At 28.8% G+C, this 20,337-nt stretch overlaps 1 protein-coding gene across 2 annotated transcripts in view; it reads left to right on the forward strand.

The window, feature by feature from the left end:
* FER (tyrosine-protein kinase Fer) overlaps positions 1-20,337 on the forward strand; it is a 272,860-nt gene that overhangs the window by 23,629 nt on the left and 228,894 nt on the right. For both annotated transcript variants that reach the window (XM_075292598.1, XM_075292599.1), the window contains exon 2: positions 2,785-3,427. In XM_075292598.1, the coding sequence (XP_075148713.1) occupies positions 3,232-3,427 (196 nt within the window). In that variant the 5' untranslated portion in view covers positions 2,785-3,231. The remainder of the gene's footprint in view (positions 1-2,784; positions 3,428-20,337) is intronic.

Here is a 20,337-nt window from a genome sequence, read left to right on the forward strand (position 1 = left end):
AACAACATAAAATTAAAATTAACAATTACAAGTAACAAATTTAAAAGAGAGTTAAAATTAAAACAACATAAAATTAAAATTATCAATTACAATTAAAAAATAAAATAGCAATTAAAATTAAAAAATTAAAATTAAAACTAAAACCAAAACAAAATAAAACTAAAGTTAAAATAAAATAAAATTTTAATTATATTAAATTTAAAAATTAAAATTATATTTCAATTAAAATTTAAAAAGTCATAATAATATTAAAAATAAATTTAAATTTCAAAATAATATTAAAATAAATTTAATATTAAAACTTAATATAAAATTAAAGTTAAAATTAAAATATAAATTAAAATCTAACCGATAGCTTTGGTTGCTAGTGCTTAATTTTTAATTACAATAAAATTATAAAAAAATAAATTTAAATTTAAAATAAAATTATAGTTAATATTAAAGAATTAGTTAATTATAAAGAATTAGAATTTAATTTAAAAATAAAATAGAAATTAAAATCTAACCGATAGCTTTGGTTGCTAGTGCTTAAGCTTTAATTATAATAAATAATAAAATTCAAAATAAAATCAAAATTATAATCAAAATTAAATTTATATTTAAATTTAAAAATTAAAAAAATTAAAAGTTCAATTTGAAATTAAAATAATATTATAATTAATATTAATATTAATATTAATATTAAAACTAACTTTAAAATTATAATTAAAATTACAATTAAATTTAAAATAGAAATTAAAACTTAACCAATAACTTTAGTTGCTGGTGCTTAATTTTTATTTATTGTAGTTTTTAAATATAATAAATCTGTAAATAAAATAATAAAATAAAATTAAAATTATAATCAAAATTAAAAAGAAAATTAAAATTAAAACTAAAATTAACAAATTACCTATAGCTTTAGTTGCTAGTGCTTAATTTTTAATTTTTGTCATTTTTAATTAAAAAATAAAATATTTAATAAATAAAATAAAATGAAAAGAAAAAATAAAATGAATTAAAACTGAAAATTAAAACTCAAAATAAAATTAAATTTATATTGAAATTTAAATTTAAAATAAAAAAAAAATAAATTTAAAATAAAATTATAATTATAATTAATATTAATATTAAAACTAAATTTAAAATTACAATTTAATTTAAAAATAAAATAGAAATTAAAATCTAACCGATAGCTTTGATTGCTAGTTCTTAAGTTTTAATTATAATAAACAATAAAATTCAAAATAAAATCAAAATTATAATCAAGATTAAATTTATATTTAAATTTAAAATTAAAAATTTTAAAAATTAAAAGTTCAATTTGAAATTAAAATAATATTATAATTAATATTAATATTAAAACTAAATTTAAAATTAAAATTATAACTAAAATTACAATTAAAATAGAAATTAAAACGTAACGAATAACTTTAGTTGCTGGAGCTTAATTTTTATTTATTGTAGTTTTTAAATATAATAAATCTGTAAATAAAATAATAGAATAATATTAGAATTATAATCAATATTAAAATTAAAAAGAAAACGAAAACGAAAATTAAAATTAAAACTAAAATTAACATATAACCAATAGCTTTAGTTGCTAGTGCTTAATTTATTTTTGCCATTTTTAATTATAATTTATAAACAAAATATTTAATAAATAAAATAAAATTAAAAGAAAAAGAAAATGAATTGAAATGAAATGAAATTGAAAACTAAAATGAAAGTTAAAATTAAAAGTAAAATAGCATAAGATCCATACATTTAAAGTATGAGCCATAAATACATTTTTGTCGGTTTAGTTTTTAGTGAAGCTATCAAGTTTTGTTTATTTCAACCCACTGTGTCTTGACCTTAGTATATACAGCGAATTTATGGAAAAGAAATTAAAATTAAAATAAAATTAATATTAATGTTAAAATTTAAATTTAAATTAAAAAATTTATTATAATTAAAAATTATAATAAATAAAAATTATGCAATTTCAATTTTAATTTTTAATTTAATTTAATTGTAACTTTAATTTTAAACTTATTATTAATTTTATTTTAACTTAACATGTAATTTATATTTAATTTAATTTTAATTTAATTTTAGTAATAAATTAAAATAATAATAAATTTTAATATGTTAATTTGAATACATATTAAAATTTATTATTATTTTAATTGCTTTAATTTATTACTAAAACCAAGAATAAAGATAAATTACATGTTAAATTAAAATAAAATTAATAATAATAATAATAAGTTTAGAATTAAAGTTACAATTAAATTAAATTAAAAATTAAAATTGAAATTGCATAATTTTTATTTATTATAATGTTTAATTATAATAAATCCTTAAATAAAATAATAAAATTAAAATAAAACTCAAAATTAAAATTATAATTTAAATTAAAAAGGAATAGACATTTAAAAAAAAGTAAAACAATATAAGAAGCATAAATATAAAATAATACCCATATTGGCATATAAATATATTTTTGTCGATTTCGTTTCATATTTAATACCTCAATTATCGTTGGCAATAATACGTTTTCTTTAGTTTGAACCCACTGTGCCCCAGTATATACATTGAATATATGAAAAAAGAGCTTTATAAGCCCCATATTTTTTTTTTGGCACTCTTCTTCTTTTCGTTGCCATATACAATGTTGGTGGGGTATTTAAACAAAAATACAAACAAATAAAGACCCCCATTGTATACACATGTTAAATAGTATTATTTATTCTTATTTGTTTATCTGGAATGAAATAATATTGTTAATTTGGTTTTCTTTTTCTATTTTCTTTCTTGCAGCAAAGGCGGCAATGCCAAAAAGTGTGAAAAAGTGAATCGTAATAAACGGCTATCCCCAAAATCGATGCCTCGAGCCACATTTCGCAAAGACCTTCCTTTACCCAATATGACAACATTTTTGTGAATTTCGTGCCGGAAAAACGATTACAAAAATTACAAGAAAATTTCTTTAAATACTAGAAAATTTTGGCGTTCCTTAATTGGCATAAAAAAATAAGTGAATATCTTGAGTGTAATTTTGTGAATATTTTGAGTGTAATATTTTCTCATTCGCGTTTCCGTAAAATGTTTTCATTTATTTGTGATTGGTAACAAGAAATTATATTAAAATTAATGTGATATCAATTGATGAAAGATTAGTGGAACCATTAAGTGCGACCTTCAGTCAAACCCTTTACGATTCGTGTAAGCAAAATTTTCCAGTTTATTGTTAAACTCTCATAAAAAATGGGCTTCTCAACGGCCCTTCAGGGCCGTGCGGCACACGAGGCCTTAATTGCCCGACAGGATGTCGAACTACGATTGATGGACATCATGAAGCGTGCCATGCAGCTGAAAGCTAAATATGATAAAGAATATGCCGTTGGATTGGCTGCAGTTGCACAGCAGGGTTTGAAAATTGATCGAGCCGATGATATGCAAGGTAAGGTTTGAAAATTCAAAAAAATAAAAAAAACTTCATTAATATGTCTTGTAGGGGTTCTCAAAAAATAATTTAGAAGAAAATTTTGTCAAATTTTACTTCTTTAGAAAATTGTGTCAATATTTTATTTCTATAGAAAATGTTGTCAAAATTTTATTTCTATAGAAAATTTTGTCAACATTTTATTTCCATAGAAAATTTGATAAAAATTTTATTTGTATAGAAAATTTTGTCGAAATTATATTTCTATAGAAAATTTGGTCAAAATTTTATTCCTATAGAAAGTTTTGTAAAAATTTTATTTCTGTAGAAAATTTTCTTAAAATTTTATTTCTATAGAAAATTTTGTCAACATTTCTATAGAAATTTTTGTTAAAATTTTATTTCTATAAAAAATTTTGTCAAAATTTTTTATCTACATAAAATTTAGTCACAATTTTTTTTCTATAGAAAATTTTGTCAAGTTTTTATATCTATAGAAAATTTTGTCAAAATTTTATTTCGATAGAAAATTTTGTCAAAATTATATTTCTATAGAAAATTTTGTCAAAATTTTATTTCTATAGAAAATGTTGTTAAAATTTTATTTCTATAGAAAATTTTGTTAAAATTTTATTTTTATAGAAAATTTTGACAAAATTTTATTTGCATAGAAAATTTTGTCCAAATTATATTTCTATCGAAATTTTTGTCAAAATTTTATTTCTATAGAAATTTTTTTCAAAATTTTGTTTCTATCGAAAATGTTGTTAAAATTTAAATTGATAGAAAATTTTGACAAAATTGTGTTTCTATAGAAAATGTTGTCAAAATGTTATTTCCGTTGAAAATTTTGTCAAAATTTTATTTCTATAGAAAATGTTATTTCCGTTGAAAATTTTGTTAAAATTTTATTTCTATAGAAAATTTTGTCAAAATTTTATTTCTATAGAAAATTTTGTCAAAATTGTATATCTATAGATAATTTTGTCAAAATTTTATATCTATAAAACATTTTGTCAAAATTTTATTTTTATCGCAAATTTTGTCAAAATTTTATTTCTATAGAAAATTTTGTCAAAACTTTATATCTATAGAAAATTTTGTCAAAACTTTATAGCTATAGAAAATTTTGTCAAAATTTTATGTCTATAGAAAATTTTGTCAAAATGTTATATCTATAAAACATTTTGTCAACATTTTATTTCTATAGAAAATTTTGTCAAAATTATATTTCTATAGAAAATTTTGTCAAAATTTTATTTTTATAGAAAAATGTTGTTATAATTTTATTTCTATAGAAAATTTTGTCAACATTTTATTTCTATAGGAAATTTTGTCAAAATTTTATTTCTTTAGAAAATTTTGTCAACATTTTATTTGTAAGAAAATGTTGTCAAAATTTTATTTCTATAGAAAATTTTGTCAAAATTAGAAAAAGTATAGAAAATTTTGTCGAAATTGTATTGCTATAGAAAATTTTGTCAACATTTTATTTCTTTAGAAATTTTTTTCAAAATTTTATTTCTATAGAAAATGTTGTCAAAATTTTATTTCTATAGAAAATTTTGTCAAAATTAGAAAGAGTATAGAAAATTTTGTCAAAATTATATTGCTATAGAAAATTTTGTCAATATTTTATTTCGACAGAAAATTTTGTCAAAATTGTATATCTATAGAAAATTTTATCAAAATTTTATATCTATAGAAAATTTTATTTCTATAGAAAATTTTTTCAAAATTATATTTCTATAGAATTTTTTGTCAAAATTTTATTCCTATAGAAAATGTTGTTAAATTTTTATTTCTATAGACAATTTTGTCAAAATTTTATTTCTATAGAAAATGTTATATTTATACTAGCGTAACCCGGCCCGCTTCGCTGCGCCTTCCGAAGCGTATTTGGAGGAACGTTTTGCGTTAACTTAGTCAACTATATCCTTCGTGCTGAAAACAAATTCGAAAAGATTTGAATTCTTTTAAACAAATCGGACTACTTGATTTTTCGTTTATAGGTACAAATACGGCGGGAGTGGTTGGACCCTTTCCTCCAAATTTGTTTAATAATGTTCTGTATTCAAGTAGTTGGAGAATCTTCTTTTAAATGTGGTTTGTCAAGGAAAGGTATCCTTCTCCTCAACATATCTGAAAATTAAGCACTATATTATAACATACAAAGAATTACTGTTTCCCATCCAATAAATCGGAAAAAGCCAAAGTAGTAAAAAATTTTACCACATTAACATTTGCTAAAATGTTGGAAAATGATGCACCCTCTACGTTGGCTGCCAATTTCATATAAATTTAAGTTCTTTACTAAAAAGAAGTCTGGCAGAAGCCTGTGCAAAAATCATCAAATTATGTACCGAGTTCCTATTTACGGACAACCCTCTACTTTCAATTTAAGAAAAAAAAAAAAACGGACAAAAGGGAACCCTCTCCCCACCTTCGCTCCACTCCGACCTGATATCGGACTATCACGTACCCTATATTAATTTCGCAACGACTCAATGGTCCCTATAAATTCTATCGAAGTAAATCGACAAAGTTTATTTCAATCCCCAACCAGATATCCCAACCAGATATCGAAAAATCATATACTAATTTAAAAATCATGTATAAATTTAATCACCTCCTCCCACGTTCCCTGTAAATTTCAAGTAGATCGGCGATGTTTAAATTTTGCTCTATTGTTTTAAAGGGACGTCACTTTCCCCGATACAATATGGACAAACACCGTAGTGAATAGCACCCCTAACCTTCCCTGAAAATTCTTGAAACTTTCCTTCAAGTGTGGAGCAAGGAAGGTTGCCTCTTCCTTCCTAAACTTCCCCCACTGCCTTTGTAAATTTCAAGAAAACTTAGGAATTTTAGTTTTTTTTTTGCAGTTTTAGAGGTGAACCTCCTCCCCGACCAAATATCGCAAAGTGATGTAGCGTATATTTTGTAAACGTCCCAGAAAATGTCAAGCAAATTATAAGCCTAAAAGGGCGGCCTCTCCTCCGTCCAAATATCACAAAATCAGGTATCAACTATTAATATCGTAACCTCTCCCCAGTCCTCTGTAAATTTCAAGTAACTCGGTAAAGTTTAATTGTTTCTCTGTATGTACTTAAGAGAAGCGGATGTCTCCCTATGCCCTTTTATTTTTATTAAAAAATCAGGCACCGGATATAAATTTCATAACCTCACCCATTTTTTCCGTAAAATTTCAGTCGGCGGAGTTTAGTTTTGTTTTCGCTGTACTTAAAAAAAAGTCGGGCAAAGGGGTGGTCGCCCTCCCCGACCAAATATCGAAAAATAATGTAGCGGATTTTTGTCTAGATGCCAACCCCAACAATCAATGAACATTTCAAGCAAATCGCATAATTTTGTTCCAAGTTTCAAAAAGTAGGGCAAGGGGGAGGTCCCCCTCTCCGTCCACATATGAAATCATCAGGTACCCCATATTAATTCCATAACCTCACCGCATGTTCTCTGTAAATCTCAGATAATTTAGAGAATTTTAGTTTTTTTTACTGTACTTTAAAAAAAGTCAAATAAAGGGGAGGTCCCCCTCCGCCACCAAATATCGAAATATAAAGTAGCAGATCTTTGTCTAGATGCCAACCCCAACCTTCAATGAAAATTTCAAGCAAATCGGTCAACTTTGGTCCAATTTTCAAAAAGTCCGACAAAGGGGAGGTCCCCCTCCGCGACCAGGTGTCAAAAACTGAGGTACCCTATTTTCACCACATGAACGCCCCCTACGATCTCTGAAAGTTGGCCGTTTCGGAGCCAACTCGGAACATACAAACAAACAAACAAATAAACAAACATAGATTGAATTTTATATATATAGATAGAATTTTGTCAAAATTATTTATCTATATAAAATTTAGTCAAAATTATATATCTATATAAAATTTAGCCAACATTTTTTATCGATAAAAAATTTAGTCAAACTGTTATTTCTATAGAAAATGTTGTCAAAATTTATTTCTATAGAAAATTTTGTCAAAATTTTATATCTATAGAAACTTTTGTCAAAATTTTATTTCTATAGGAAATTTTGTAAAGTTTTACTTCTTTAGAAAATTTTGTCAAAATTTTATTTCTATAGAAAATTTTGTCAAAATTTTATGTCTATAGAAAATTTTGTCAAAATGTTATATCTATAAAACATTTTGTCAACATTTTATTTCTATAGAAAATTTTGTCAAAATTATATTTCTATAGAAAATTTTGTCAAAATTTTATTTCTATAGAAAATTTTGTGAAAATTGTATATCTATAGAAAATTTTGTCAAAATTTTATATCTATAAAACAATTTGTCAAAATTTTATTTTTATCGCAAATTTTGTCAAAATTTTATTTCTATAGAAATTTTTGTCAAAACTTTATATCTATAGAAAATTTTGTCAAAATTTTATGTCTATAGAAAATTTTGTCAAAATTTTATATCTATAAAACATTTTGTCAACATTTTATTTCTATAGAAAATTTTGTCAAAATTATATTTCTATAGAAAATTTTGTCAAAATTTTATTTTTATAGAAAAATGTTGTTATAATTTTATTTCTATAGAAAATTTTGTCAACATTTTTTTAATATCAAAAAGTTTGTTACAATTCTGTTTCTATTGAATATTTTTGTTAAAATTTTATTTCTATAGAAAATTTTGACAAAATATTTCTATAGGAAATTTCGTCAAAATTTTATTTCTATAGAAAATTTTGTCAACATTTCTATAGAAATTTTTGTTAAAATTTTATTTCTATCAAAAATTTTGTTAAAATTCTATTTTTGTAGAAAATTTTTGTTAACATTTTATTTCTGTGGAAAATTTTTGTAAACATTTTATTTCTATAGAAAATTTTGTCAAAGTTTTATTTCTATAGAAAATTTTGTTAAAATTTTATTTCTATAGAAAATGTTTGTTAAAATTTTATTTCTATGGAAAATTTTTGTAAACATTTTATTTCTATAGAAAATTTTGTCAAAGTTTTATTTCTATAGAAAATTTTGTTAAAATTTTATTTCTATAGAAAATTTTGTCAAAATTTTATTTCTATAGAAAATTTTGTTAAAATTTTATTTCTATAGAAAATTTTGTTAAAATTTTATTTCTATAGAAAATTTTGTCAAAATTTTATTTCTATAGAAAATTTTGTTAAAATTCTATTTCTATAGAAAATTTTTGTTAAAATTTTATTTCTATAGAACATTTTTGTTAAAATTTTATTTCTATATTCTTTAGAAAATTTTGTTAAAATTTTATTTTGATAGAAAATTTTGTCAAAATTTTGTTTCTATAGAAAATGTTGTTAAAATTTTATTTCTATAGAAAATGTTGTCCAACTTTTATTTCGTTTTGTTATTGTTGGTTTTGTTCTTTTTTTTAAGCATTGTTGTCGTTTTTTATTGCAGCTTAAGACCATACATTGACTAAGCTACAAGTGTAGCTTAACCAAAAGAGGAAAAGAATGTTTGTCAAATTTATTTGGGCAAAATTTATTTGTGGTAATTCCGAAACGTGCGTCCTTCCAACCATCTTGCAGTCTATAGGGCTTTGCCCAAATAAATTTGACAAACATTCTTTTCCTCTGTTGGTTAAGCTACACTTGTAGTTTAGTCAATGTATGGTTTTAAGCTGCAATAAAAAACGACAACAAATTTTATTTCTATAAAAAATTTTGTTTAAAATTCTATTTCTATAGAAAATTTTTGTTAAAATTTTATTTCTTATATTATGGATGTTTTTATTATTAATATGTTATATTTATAGATTTTCCAATTGGTAATTGTTGATAAAAACGAGCTCGAGGTCTGTATGATTAATTTTAATTTAGTCAATATTTCATCTATTCATTTTTGAAAAGAACAAAATAATACACCAACTGTAGATTAAATAGCTAACGACGGTGTAATGCAGCAGACATCGTCGTTAGTTATTTACTCTACAGTATGTGTATTATTTTTGTTCTTTTCAAAAATTTTCCCGATGAAGTCTTTCAATGAATAAATAAAAATTATTCATGCACCCCTCGAGCTCGTTTTTATCAACAATTACCAATTGGAAAAAAAAAATTATTTCTATAGAAATTTTTTGTTAAAATTTTATTTCTACATTCTTTAGAAAATTTTGTCAAAATTTTGTTTCTGTAGAAAATTTTGTAAAAATTATATAATTATATAAGAATTTGTCAACATTTTATTTCTAGAGAAAATTTCGTCAACATTTTATTTCTATAGAAAGATATCTCAAAATTTTGTTTCTATAGAAAATTTCGCAAAAATTTTAAAATTTTTGTCAAAAAATTATTTCTAACATATATAGATGTTTTTTTCAAAATTTTATTTCTATAGAAATTTTTTTCAAAATTTTACTTCTATAGAAAATGTTGTCAGAATTTTATTACTATAGAATAAATTCTCAAACATTTAAAAAAATCGCGCAAAATTTTCTCTCCAAATATATTTTTTACGTTCATGCACTAAAGTTGGATCACTCTTTATTTATGATTTTATCACTCTTCATGAGTACATGTTAGTTAATGATTTGTAAGAAAATCGATTACAAACTTACAGCCATTTATTACTTCTTCCATTGTTTCTTCATATTATTAACAATTGATGACATTTAACAATTGACGCAGTTTAAGGCAATTACAAGCACTTCTTCGAAGATAAAAGTCAGACAGACTGAATATGGAGACGTCCGAGTTAAGTATTTAGACTAAATGATAGACAGACATAAAAATGTCTAGTAAGCAATTAAATGGACTTTATTACCCCTAACGGAATAACGGAGTTGCTAAAGGTTGTGAGGGAGCTGACTACGGTGATTATTAATTTAACCCTGACCTTTGCCAATTAAAGAATTATGCCACCCAACCAAGAATCTCATGGAACAAACAAATGCGTTTGAGTACTCCTTCATAGAAGAGCAAAATGCTTAAAGCAACCAACTTCTCCTCATAATTAGCCAGTACAAAGTGACTTATGGTTAATTTGTTAATCGATTAGCAAAATCATAGTTGCTGCTGGTTATCTTTTTTGTTGTTTTTTTAACTCAACTTCATTTACCTTTGACTTTAGGAAAAGGAAGAACAACCTCTCTGTACAAAATTGCGTTGTTTGTTTCAGCCTTTTGAAGACCAACTCAAGGTTATTGAAACCCATAGCACAAATAGAGTAAGAATAGTGGAAAAAAATGATTTATTTCTTTAAGAATGTCTATGACAAATTGTCATTTGACATTTAGTTCATAAACCACAATTAAGAATAATCATCATCATCGTCATTATGGTTGGTATATGGTATTTGTAAGGTTTAAATATGGGAATTAGTTACCATCATTAGTGATGTCTATTTAATTTACTTGCTTTTATCAAATTGAGGGACCTTTTTATATCCACCACCATAGAATGGTGATGGGGGTATAATAAGTTTGTCATTCAATTTGAAACATATCGAAATATCGATATCCGACTATATGTCCGTCTGTCTGTCACGCTACAGCTTTCAATAATGAAGCAATCGTGCTGAAATTTTTCACTAGCTCGTCTTTTGTCTGCAGGCAGGTCAAGTTCGAAGAAGGCCTATATCGGTCCAGGTTTCGATATAGTCCCCATATAAACCGACCTTCCGTTTTGAGGTCTTGGGCTAATAGAAACAGTAGTGTTGAACCAATTTACCTGAAATTGGAAATCTAGAGGTATTCTAGGACCATAAAGAGGTGTGCCACAAATGGTGAGGATCGGCCCATGTTTTGGTATAGCCCGCATATAGGCCGATCTCCCGATTTTATTTCTTGGGCTTATAGAATCCCAGCACCATAAAGAGGTGTGCCAAAAATGGTGAGTATCGGTCAATGTTTTGGTATAGCCTCCATATAGACCGATCTACCGATCTTACTTCTTGGGCTTTTAGAAACCTTAGTTTTTATCCAATTTGCCTGAAATTGAAAATCTGGAATTATTTTAGGACCATAAAGAGGTGTTTAAAAAATGGTGAGTGTCGGTCCATGTTTTGGTATAGCCCCTATATAGACTGATCTCAGTGATGCCAATTTGGTGCTTTTAGCACCAAATTGGCTTTTTAGTGCCTTTTCAAAAAAAGCACCAACTTGGTGCTTTCTGGCGTTTTCTTTTAGTGCGTTTGGTGCTTTTTCCAATTTGAACAGTATTGAGTTTAATTGACGACATCTTTTCATACAAAAATTCTTATTAGACCGTCAAAAACTTAATAAACTCAACTATATTGCCATAGAATTTGATTTTTATGAAGGTGGTATTAATCCTTTGTATCAATAAAGTTATTTATGTTTTTTTTTGCAAAGTTTAGCGACGAGTGCAGAATTTCTGAAATATGAAGTCATTACTGATAGAAATTAATGAGTGTAAAATAAGATGTACACGTTGATACAGGTTGATAATTTCATAAGACTAAAAATACTTAAAATGATTTTTTTTTTAGTAGTAGTAGTACGTGGAATTTTAGCTGATCGTAGTAAGAGTAGTGTTTGTGGCGGGAACTGGTATGTTAGAATTTATAATATATTTTTGGTGCTTTTTACCCTTCGGTAGTTGGCATCACTGACTGATCTCCCGATTTTACTTCTTGGGCTTCTAGAATCCTTAGTTTTTATCCAATTTGCCTGAAGTAGAAAATCTAGAGGTAGTTTAGGACCATAAAGAGGTGTGCCAAAAATGGTGAGTGACGGTCCATTTTTGGTATAGCCCCCATATAGACCGATCTCCCGATTTTACCTCTTTGCCTGAAATTGGAAATCTAGAATTATTTTAGGACCATAAAGAGGTGTGTCAAAAATGGTGAGTATCGGTACATACCGATTCTAATACGGTGGAAGCAAAAACTTGGCTTGATAATGAGTTTCCGGACTCTGTCCCAGGGAAATCAACAATAATTGATTGGTATGCAAAATTCAAGCGTGGTGAAATGAGCACGGAGGACGGTGAATGCAGTGGACGACCGAAAGAGGTGGTTACCGACGAAACCATTAAAAAAATCCTTAAAATGATTTTGAATGACCGTAAAATGAAGTTGATCGAGATAGCAGAGGCCTTAAAGATATCAAAGGAACGTATTGGTCATATCATTCATCAATATTTGGATATGCGGAAGCTCTGTGCAAAATGGATGCCGCGCGAGCTCACATTTGACAAAAAACAACAACGTGTTGATGATTCTGAGCGGTGTTTGCAGCTGTTAACTCGTAATACACCCGAGTTTTTCCGCCGATATGTGACAATGGATGAAACATGGCTGCATCACTACACTCCTGAGTACAATCGACAGTCGGCTGAGTGGACAGCGACCGGTGAACCGTCTCCGAAGCGTGGAAAGACTCAAAAGTCCGCTGGCAAAGTAATGGTCTCTGTTTTTTGGGATGCGCATGGAATAATGTTTATCGATTATCTTGAGAATGGAAAAACCATCAACAGTGAATATGGAGTTATTGGAGCATTTGATCGTCGAAATCGCGGCAAAACGGTCCCATATGAAGAAGAAAAAACTGTTGTTCCATCAAGACAACGCACCGTGCCACAAATAATTGGGAATGATGGCAAAAATTCATGAATTGGGCTTCGAATTGCTTCCCCACCCACCGTATTCTCCAGATCTGGCCCCCAACGACTTTTTCTTGTTCTCAGACCTCAAAAGGATGCTCGCAGGGAAAAAATTTGGCTGCAATGAAGAGGTGATAGCCGAAACTGAAGCATATTTTGAGGCAAAACCGAAGGAGTACTACCTAAATGGTATCAAAAAATTGGAATCTAACAGGTTGGCTGATAAGTCCCCGGTCTAACAAAGAAAAGCACATCTTTTTGTCAAATTTCGTTTTTATTATTCAACATAGTTCCCTTCAAGAGCGATACAACGATTATAACGACCTTCCAAGTTTTTGATATAGGCCTCAGTTTCGGCGATCACCTCTTCATTGCAGACAAATTTTTTCCCTGAGAGCATCCTTTTGAGTAGAGGTGTGCGCGTGACACGAAATTTTCGTGACACGCGTGATTCACGCGTGAGTCACGTGATTCGTGAATGAAATTTTGACCAAATCACGTGAATGTGCGTGAATGGGACTGAACAAAAATGTGTCGTGCGTGATCGTGCGTGAACATCAAATTCTGTTCGTGAATGTGCGTGAGTAAATTTTTTTCAAAATCACGCTCACGACAAAATTCACGCTCACGAAGAAATTCACGTTCACGAAGAAATTCACATTCACGAAAACTTCACACTCACGATGACATTCACGTTCACGAAAAAATTCACGTTCACGAAAAATTCACGCTCACGAGAAAATTCACGCTCACGAAGAAACTCACATTCACGAAAAATTCACGCTCACGATGAAATTCACGTTCTTCTTGTGCAAAATGTTAAGCAAAGTGGGGTAAAACTCTGGCTTCTGGGGCCATATAAGTTCATATCGGGCGAAAGCTATATATGGGAGCTATATCTAAATCTGAACCGATTTCAACCAAATTTGGCACGCATAGTTACAATGCTAATTCTACTCCCTATGCAAAATTTCAACTAAATCGGAGCAAAAAATTGGCCTCTGAGGGAAAATAAGTGTAAATCGGGCGAAAGCTATATATGGGAGCTATATCTAAATCTGAACCGATTTGGCTGATATTTGGCAAGTTTTTCGAGACTCATAAAATATTCGGATGTACGGAATTTGAGGAAGATCGGTTGATATACACGCCAATTATGACCAGATCGGTGAAAAATACATATGGCAGCTATATCTAAATCTGAACCGATTTTTTCCAAAATCAATAGGGATCGTCTTTGAACCGAAACAGGACCCTATACCAAATTTTAGGACAAACGGACTAAAACTGCGAGCTGTACTTTGCACACAAAAATACACCTACAGACAGACAGACGGACATCGCTAAATCGACTCAGAATTTAATTCTAAGACGATCGGTATACTAAACGACAGACTTTTCCTTCTTGGCGTTACATACAAATGCACAAACTTATTATACTCTGTACCACAGTACACCCTCAAAAAAAATCGCTTCTCTAACATATATTCCAAACATATTTTGCAGGAAGCACATATATTATTGGATACTGCCGAAACATTAATATGTTTGTTTTATGTGAGCATATTATATGTTTGGAAGCATTTTGAGTCCAAAAATAGTATATGCTTGGAAGAATTCCTCAAAGAAGATTGTTTTCATTCCCTCACATAATTTTCATTTCCACGAAATTTTTGAGTTCTTCGCATCTTTTTCTGTAATACAAATATGCTGTTTTTTTTTCAAATGTCTATTTTCTTGGTTCCGAATGTCTATTCTCTTTATTCCGAATACTCATTCTAATATTCAAATTAAATAATATTTAGACTTAAGCATATTAAATTTTTGGCCTTATCATGAAACAGTTTTCCGAAACAACATACAAGCGGTTTCCCAGAAATTGCTCTCATTTCATTCTCTCGCTGCGTTATGTTGATATCTTTCAACATAACAACCCTCCCGTTTTTCATCTCTATTTCTTTCTCTATATTAACTCTCTCTGTCGCTCTATGAATAAAGTATCACAACATATATATGTTTACTCGAAATTTGTAAATTTATATATGTTTACATTCACACATATTATTTTTATGAAACATTCATGCCCCAAACATAATATATTCTAACATATTAACATATGTGTCCCAAACATTTTGTGTTAGTTTAGGAACATTACATGTTTGCACTTAAATATATTGTGTTTAAAAATTGTGCCCGAAACACATTTTGTTTATATCGGAACATATGAAAAACATATTTTTCTAACAGTGTAGTGGTGAAGGGTATAATAATGATTGAACATTTTTACATTTTTAAATTGAAAACATACTTCCAAATAAAAAATTAATAATTTTCGGAAATAATTGGTTTCATTGGTTCATTAAATTTTGGCTTAGATGTAAAAAAAATAATTCTATATAGTATAATTATAATATATGTAATTATAATATAATAAAAATAAAAAATCACACTCACGCACGCTCACGAATGAATTCGTAACATTCACGCACGATCACGCACGCCCGTTTTTGAATTACTCACACTCACGCACGCTCACGAATGAATTCGTAACATTCACGCACGAAGGTTTTTTTTGATTCACGCTCACTTACGTTCACGAACCAAAATCCTGCAAAGATAAACACTCACGATTGCAGAATAGTGACTACCGCACGCTCACGACGGGATATATCAACTCACGCACGTTCACGAACAACAAACTTATTCACGCACACTCACGATTCGAAAAAAAAAAACTACTCACGCACGTTTTCACGCATGCGTGAGCGTGCGTGAAAACTCCCTCACGCGCACACCTCTACTTTTGAGGTCTGAGAACACGAAAAAGTCGCTGGGTGGGGAAGCAATTCGAAGCCCAATTCATGAATTTTTGCCATCGTTCTCAATGACTTGTGGCACGGTGCGTTGTCTTGGTGGAACAACACTTTTTTCTTCTTCATATGTGGCCGTTTTGCCGCGATTTCGACCGTCAAACGCTCCAATAACGCCATATATTAGTCATTGTTGATGGTTTTTCCTTTCTCAAGACAATCGATAAAAATTATTGCATCCCAAAAAACAGAGGCCATTACTTTGCCAGCGGACCTTTGAGTCTTTCCACGCTTCGGAGACGGTTTACCGGTCGCTGTCCGCTCACCCGACTGTCGATTGGACTCAGGAGTGTAGTGATGGAGCCATGTTTCATCCATTGTCACATATCGGCGGAAAAACTCGGGTGTATTACGAGTTAACAGCTGCAAACACCGCTCAGAATCATCAACACGTTGTTGTTTTTGGTCAAATGTGAGCGTGGCACCCATTTTGCACAGAGCTTCCGTATATCCAAATATTGATGAATGATATGACCAACAAGTTCTTTGATATCTTTAAGGCCTCTGCTATCTCGATCAACTTCACTTTACGGTCATTCAAAATCATTTTGTGGATTTTTTTTGGTGTTTTCGTCGGTAACCACCTCTTTCGGGCGTCCACTCCGTTCACCGTCATCCGTGTTCATTTCACCACACGCTCACAAAAAATCGCTTCTCTAACATATACTCCCAAACATATTTTGCTTCAAGCATATACATTTTTGGCTATTGCCCAAACATTTATATATTTGATCTCTTCCAATATATAATATGTTTGAAAGCATATTGGTCTAAACAATATATGTTTGGGTAGTCAATTTCCAAACATTTTGTATTTTTGCATCCAAATTCAATAATGTTGTCTTCCAAAAAACAATATATTATAATGTGAACATATAATATGTTTGGAAGCATTTTGCACCCAAAAATATTTTATGCTTAAAAAAATTCTCCCAAACAATATTGTGCTCAAAATTTTATTTATTTATTTATATATTTACAATCATAATGAATTATGAAAATAAACAGGTAATATAGGTGCTAACAACATAGGTTTTCGACCTGAATGCTCAAAATTTTGTTTCTGCCCAATTGTATATTCCCCCACATCTTTCTCACTTCTACGAGATTTTTTAGTTCTTAGCACCTTTTTCTGTAATACAAACATTGTATAAGAAATTATTCAATTGTATGATTTTTTTATTTATTTTAATTTTACCTTTTGCCGGACGGGGATTCGAACAGCGGACCACACAGTTTGTAAGGATCAAAGAAGTAGCTGATCAATTGCCCAAGGAAAAATAAAATGTTAATTTTGTAATAACAAGCAACAACCACCAACTTAATTCAATATCGCTCTCTGTTAAATAGCGCTCCAAGCTACTAAACACATATATGTTTATAGGCTATTTCTAAATTAATATATGTTTGCATCCAAGCATATTATATTTAAAAACATTTTATGTCCCAATCATAATATGTTCTAACATATTAACATATATGTCCCAAACATGTTATGCTAGTTTATGAACATTATATGCTTGCACTCAAAAATATTGTGTTTAAAAATTTGTGTTCCAAACATATAATGTTTATAGCCAAACATATGAAAAACAGTCTTTTTCATCCATGCACGCTTGAAATTTGCATACCAATCAATTATTGTTGATTTCCCTGGGGCAGAGTCCGGAAACTCATTATCAAGCCAAGTTTTTGCTTCCACCGTATTTTTTCCCTTCAGAAAACAGTATTTTATCAAAACACGAAATTCCTTTTTCCATTTTTTTTTCACAATAACAAAAGTTGCTTCACGAAAGACGCTCTATCTCACAAACTTATTGACTTACAGACGTCAAATTTTGACACGAATCGTTTGAAGGTTGGTACTATATAAAAATAATATGCATTTAATACTAGCGACGCCATTTATGTGTCAGACCGGGGACTTATCAGCCAACCTGTTACAAGAGATGTTAATGATTCCTCTAAAACTCAAACAAAAATGATTCTTATAAGTCCAGAATCTGATATACTCTTCATACATAAAATCTTTAAATTTATCTTCGGGAAGTGTACTGTTTGAACTGCTCTGCTTGGGAGAATATCTGTCATCAAACCCTCCTGAAATTTTAAAGGAAACTATAATATTTGATTTATGGTGGTGGGTCTTTAAGATTCGACCGGCCGAACTTACTGCTGGGTGTACTTGTTTTACGTACAATATTTTTGCCTTTGAACAACAAAATTTAAAATAAGAAATATGTCGCTTTACTTTGTTGCATTACATATCAGGCATTCTGTATGACGGTTATATTGATATATGGAAATTGGTCGAAATATTCCGGCTTCTAAATGCTCAAGTAATAAATCTGGTTGCCGATTTATATGACTTTAAAATATACTTAATGGTGTTTAATACATAACAACCATAATTTATTTAATAATTATTTCTTTCTTTAGAATTTTCCAAGTTCATTTTTGTTAAATTCAATTGAATTCTTTCAATAACCAGGAAATAGCATCCATTTGTTTGTATCTTAATTGGATACCGTGTTACCCAAATCTAAACAGAGTGTAACGAAATGAGCCGACAACTTTACATCATAATCATCGTAATAATCACCATCACCATCATTATCGCTATAGTCGGGTTGGTTTAACCAAACTTAGCGGCATTTGCAACTAAGTGTTAACACATACCGGTAAATTTATGTTAGATAATTTTCTCTTGAAGACATGTTATATCTTGGATTGTTGTTGTTTTGTTTTATTTTGTTAATTATTTATTTACAATGTTAAAAAGAGGGTTAAATGGATTTTTATAATAAATAAAAAAATATGCTTTGTATAAAGGGAAACATGTAAATTGAACAATTTTTATTCTATTTTTAAATAAAATATAACGTATGGAAAATATATGATAAATATTTTCTAAGTTCAGTATTCAAAGGGAGGAGAATGCAATGAATAAAACACGTTATGAAAATTAAATTTGGTCTTTTTTTGACCTAGGATCATGAAACGTAAATTTTAGGACATGCATTAACACAACAATTTACACAAAGAAAAATTTGTATATAAGAAGGACATTTTAATTAAAGGTTCATAAACATAGTTTTATTTTTCTCTTTGAAATTGCCGTTCTTCTGTTAAAGTCATATGTCTTTGGAGTAAGACAAATTTTGCTTAAAGCTACAAGAAAAAAATTTCACGAACAATAAAAAAAAGTTAAGACTTATTTTTAGGAATTTCATCTTTAATTAAATGTTTTTTTTTGGAAATTAGGAAAATATTTCTTACAAAATCAATTTTTAAACTAATGTGTATTTGTATGGGGATAGCTTTGTTAATATATTGTATCCCAATTTTAATTTTATGGAGTCTATATGTAAAAGTCGGAATCAATACCAAAATTCTAAAGAGAATGCACAATTTCGGTTGAAATTTGTTCTTCCACGAGGCTTTACGATTGTCAGAGACAATTATCAATGTGGAGTCAGTATTTTTCCGATTTTGCTCGGGTCCTTGATTCATTATCTTAATTGCATTCCCTACAAAATTCAACGCCTTTTTCGCTTTAGATACAAAATTTTAAACTCCACAATTTGGAATTTCAAAAAAAAAAAAAAAAAAAACAAGTATATACGACCGTAAGTTCGGCCAGGCCGAATCTTATGTATCCTCCACCATGGATTGCGTAGAAACTTCTACGAAAGACTGTCATCCACAATCGTATTAATTGGGTTGTGGTATCTTAAAACTTGAGAATTGAATATGGGGGTCGCTTATATGTGGGCTATATACAATTATGAACTTGATATAGACCAATTTTTGTGTGAATGGGGATCTATTTATCTGAGGGCTATATATAACTATTGACCGATATGGACCTAGTTAGGCATGGTTGTTAACGGCCATATACTAGCACAATGTACCAAATTTCAACTGACTCGGATGAAATTTGCTCCTCCAAGTGGCTCCAAAACCAAATCTCGGGATCGGTGTATATGGGGCTATATATGATTATGAACTGATATGGACCACTTTTGGCATGGTTGTTAAATATCATATATTAACATCACGTATCAAATTTCAACCGGATCGGATGAATTTTGCTTCTCCGGAGGACAAATCTGGGGATCGATTTATATGGGGGCTATATATAATTATGGACCGATGTGGACCAATTTTTCCATGTTTGTTAGAGACCATATACTAACACCATGTACCAAATTTCAGCCGGATCGGAGGAAATTTGGTTCTCTTAGAGGCTCCGCAAGCCAAATCGGGGGATCGGTTTATATGGGGGCTATATGTAATTATGGACCGATATGGGCCAATTTTCGCATTGTTGTTAGTGAGCATTTACTAACACCATGTACCAAATTTCAGCCGGATCGGATGAAATTTGCTTCTCTTAGAGCAATCGCAAGCCAAATTTGGGGGTCCGTTTATATGGGGGCTATACGTAAAAGTGGACCGATATAGACCAATTTTTGCATGGTT

Source organism: Haematobia irritans, chromosome 1 (assembly GCF_050003625.1).
Source record: "Haematobia irritans isolate KBUSLIRL chromosome 1, ASM5000362v1, whole genome shotgun sequence".
Lineage (NCBI taxonomy): Eukaryota > Metazoa > Arthropoda > Insecta > Diptera > Muscidae > Haematobia > Haematobia irritans.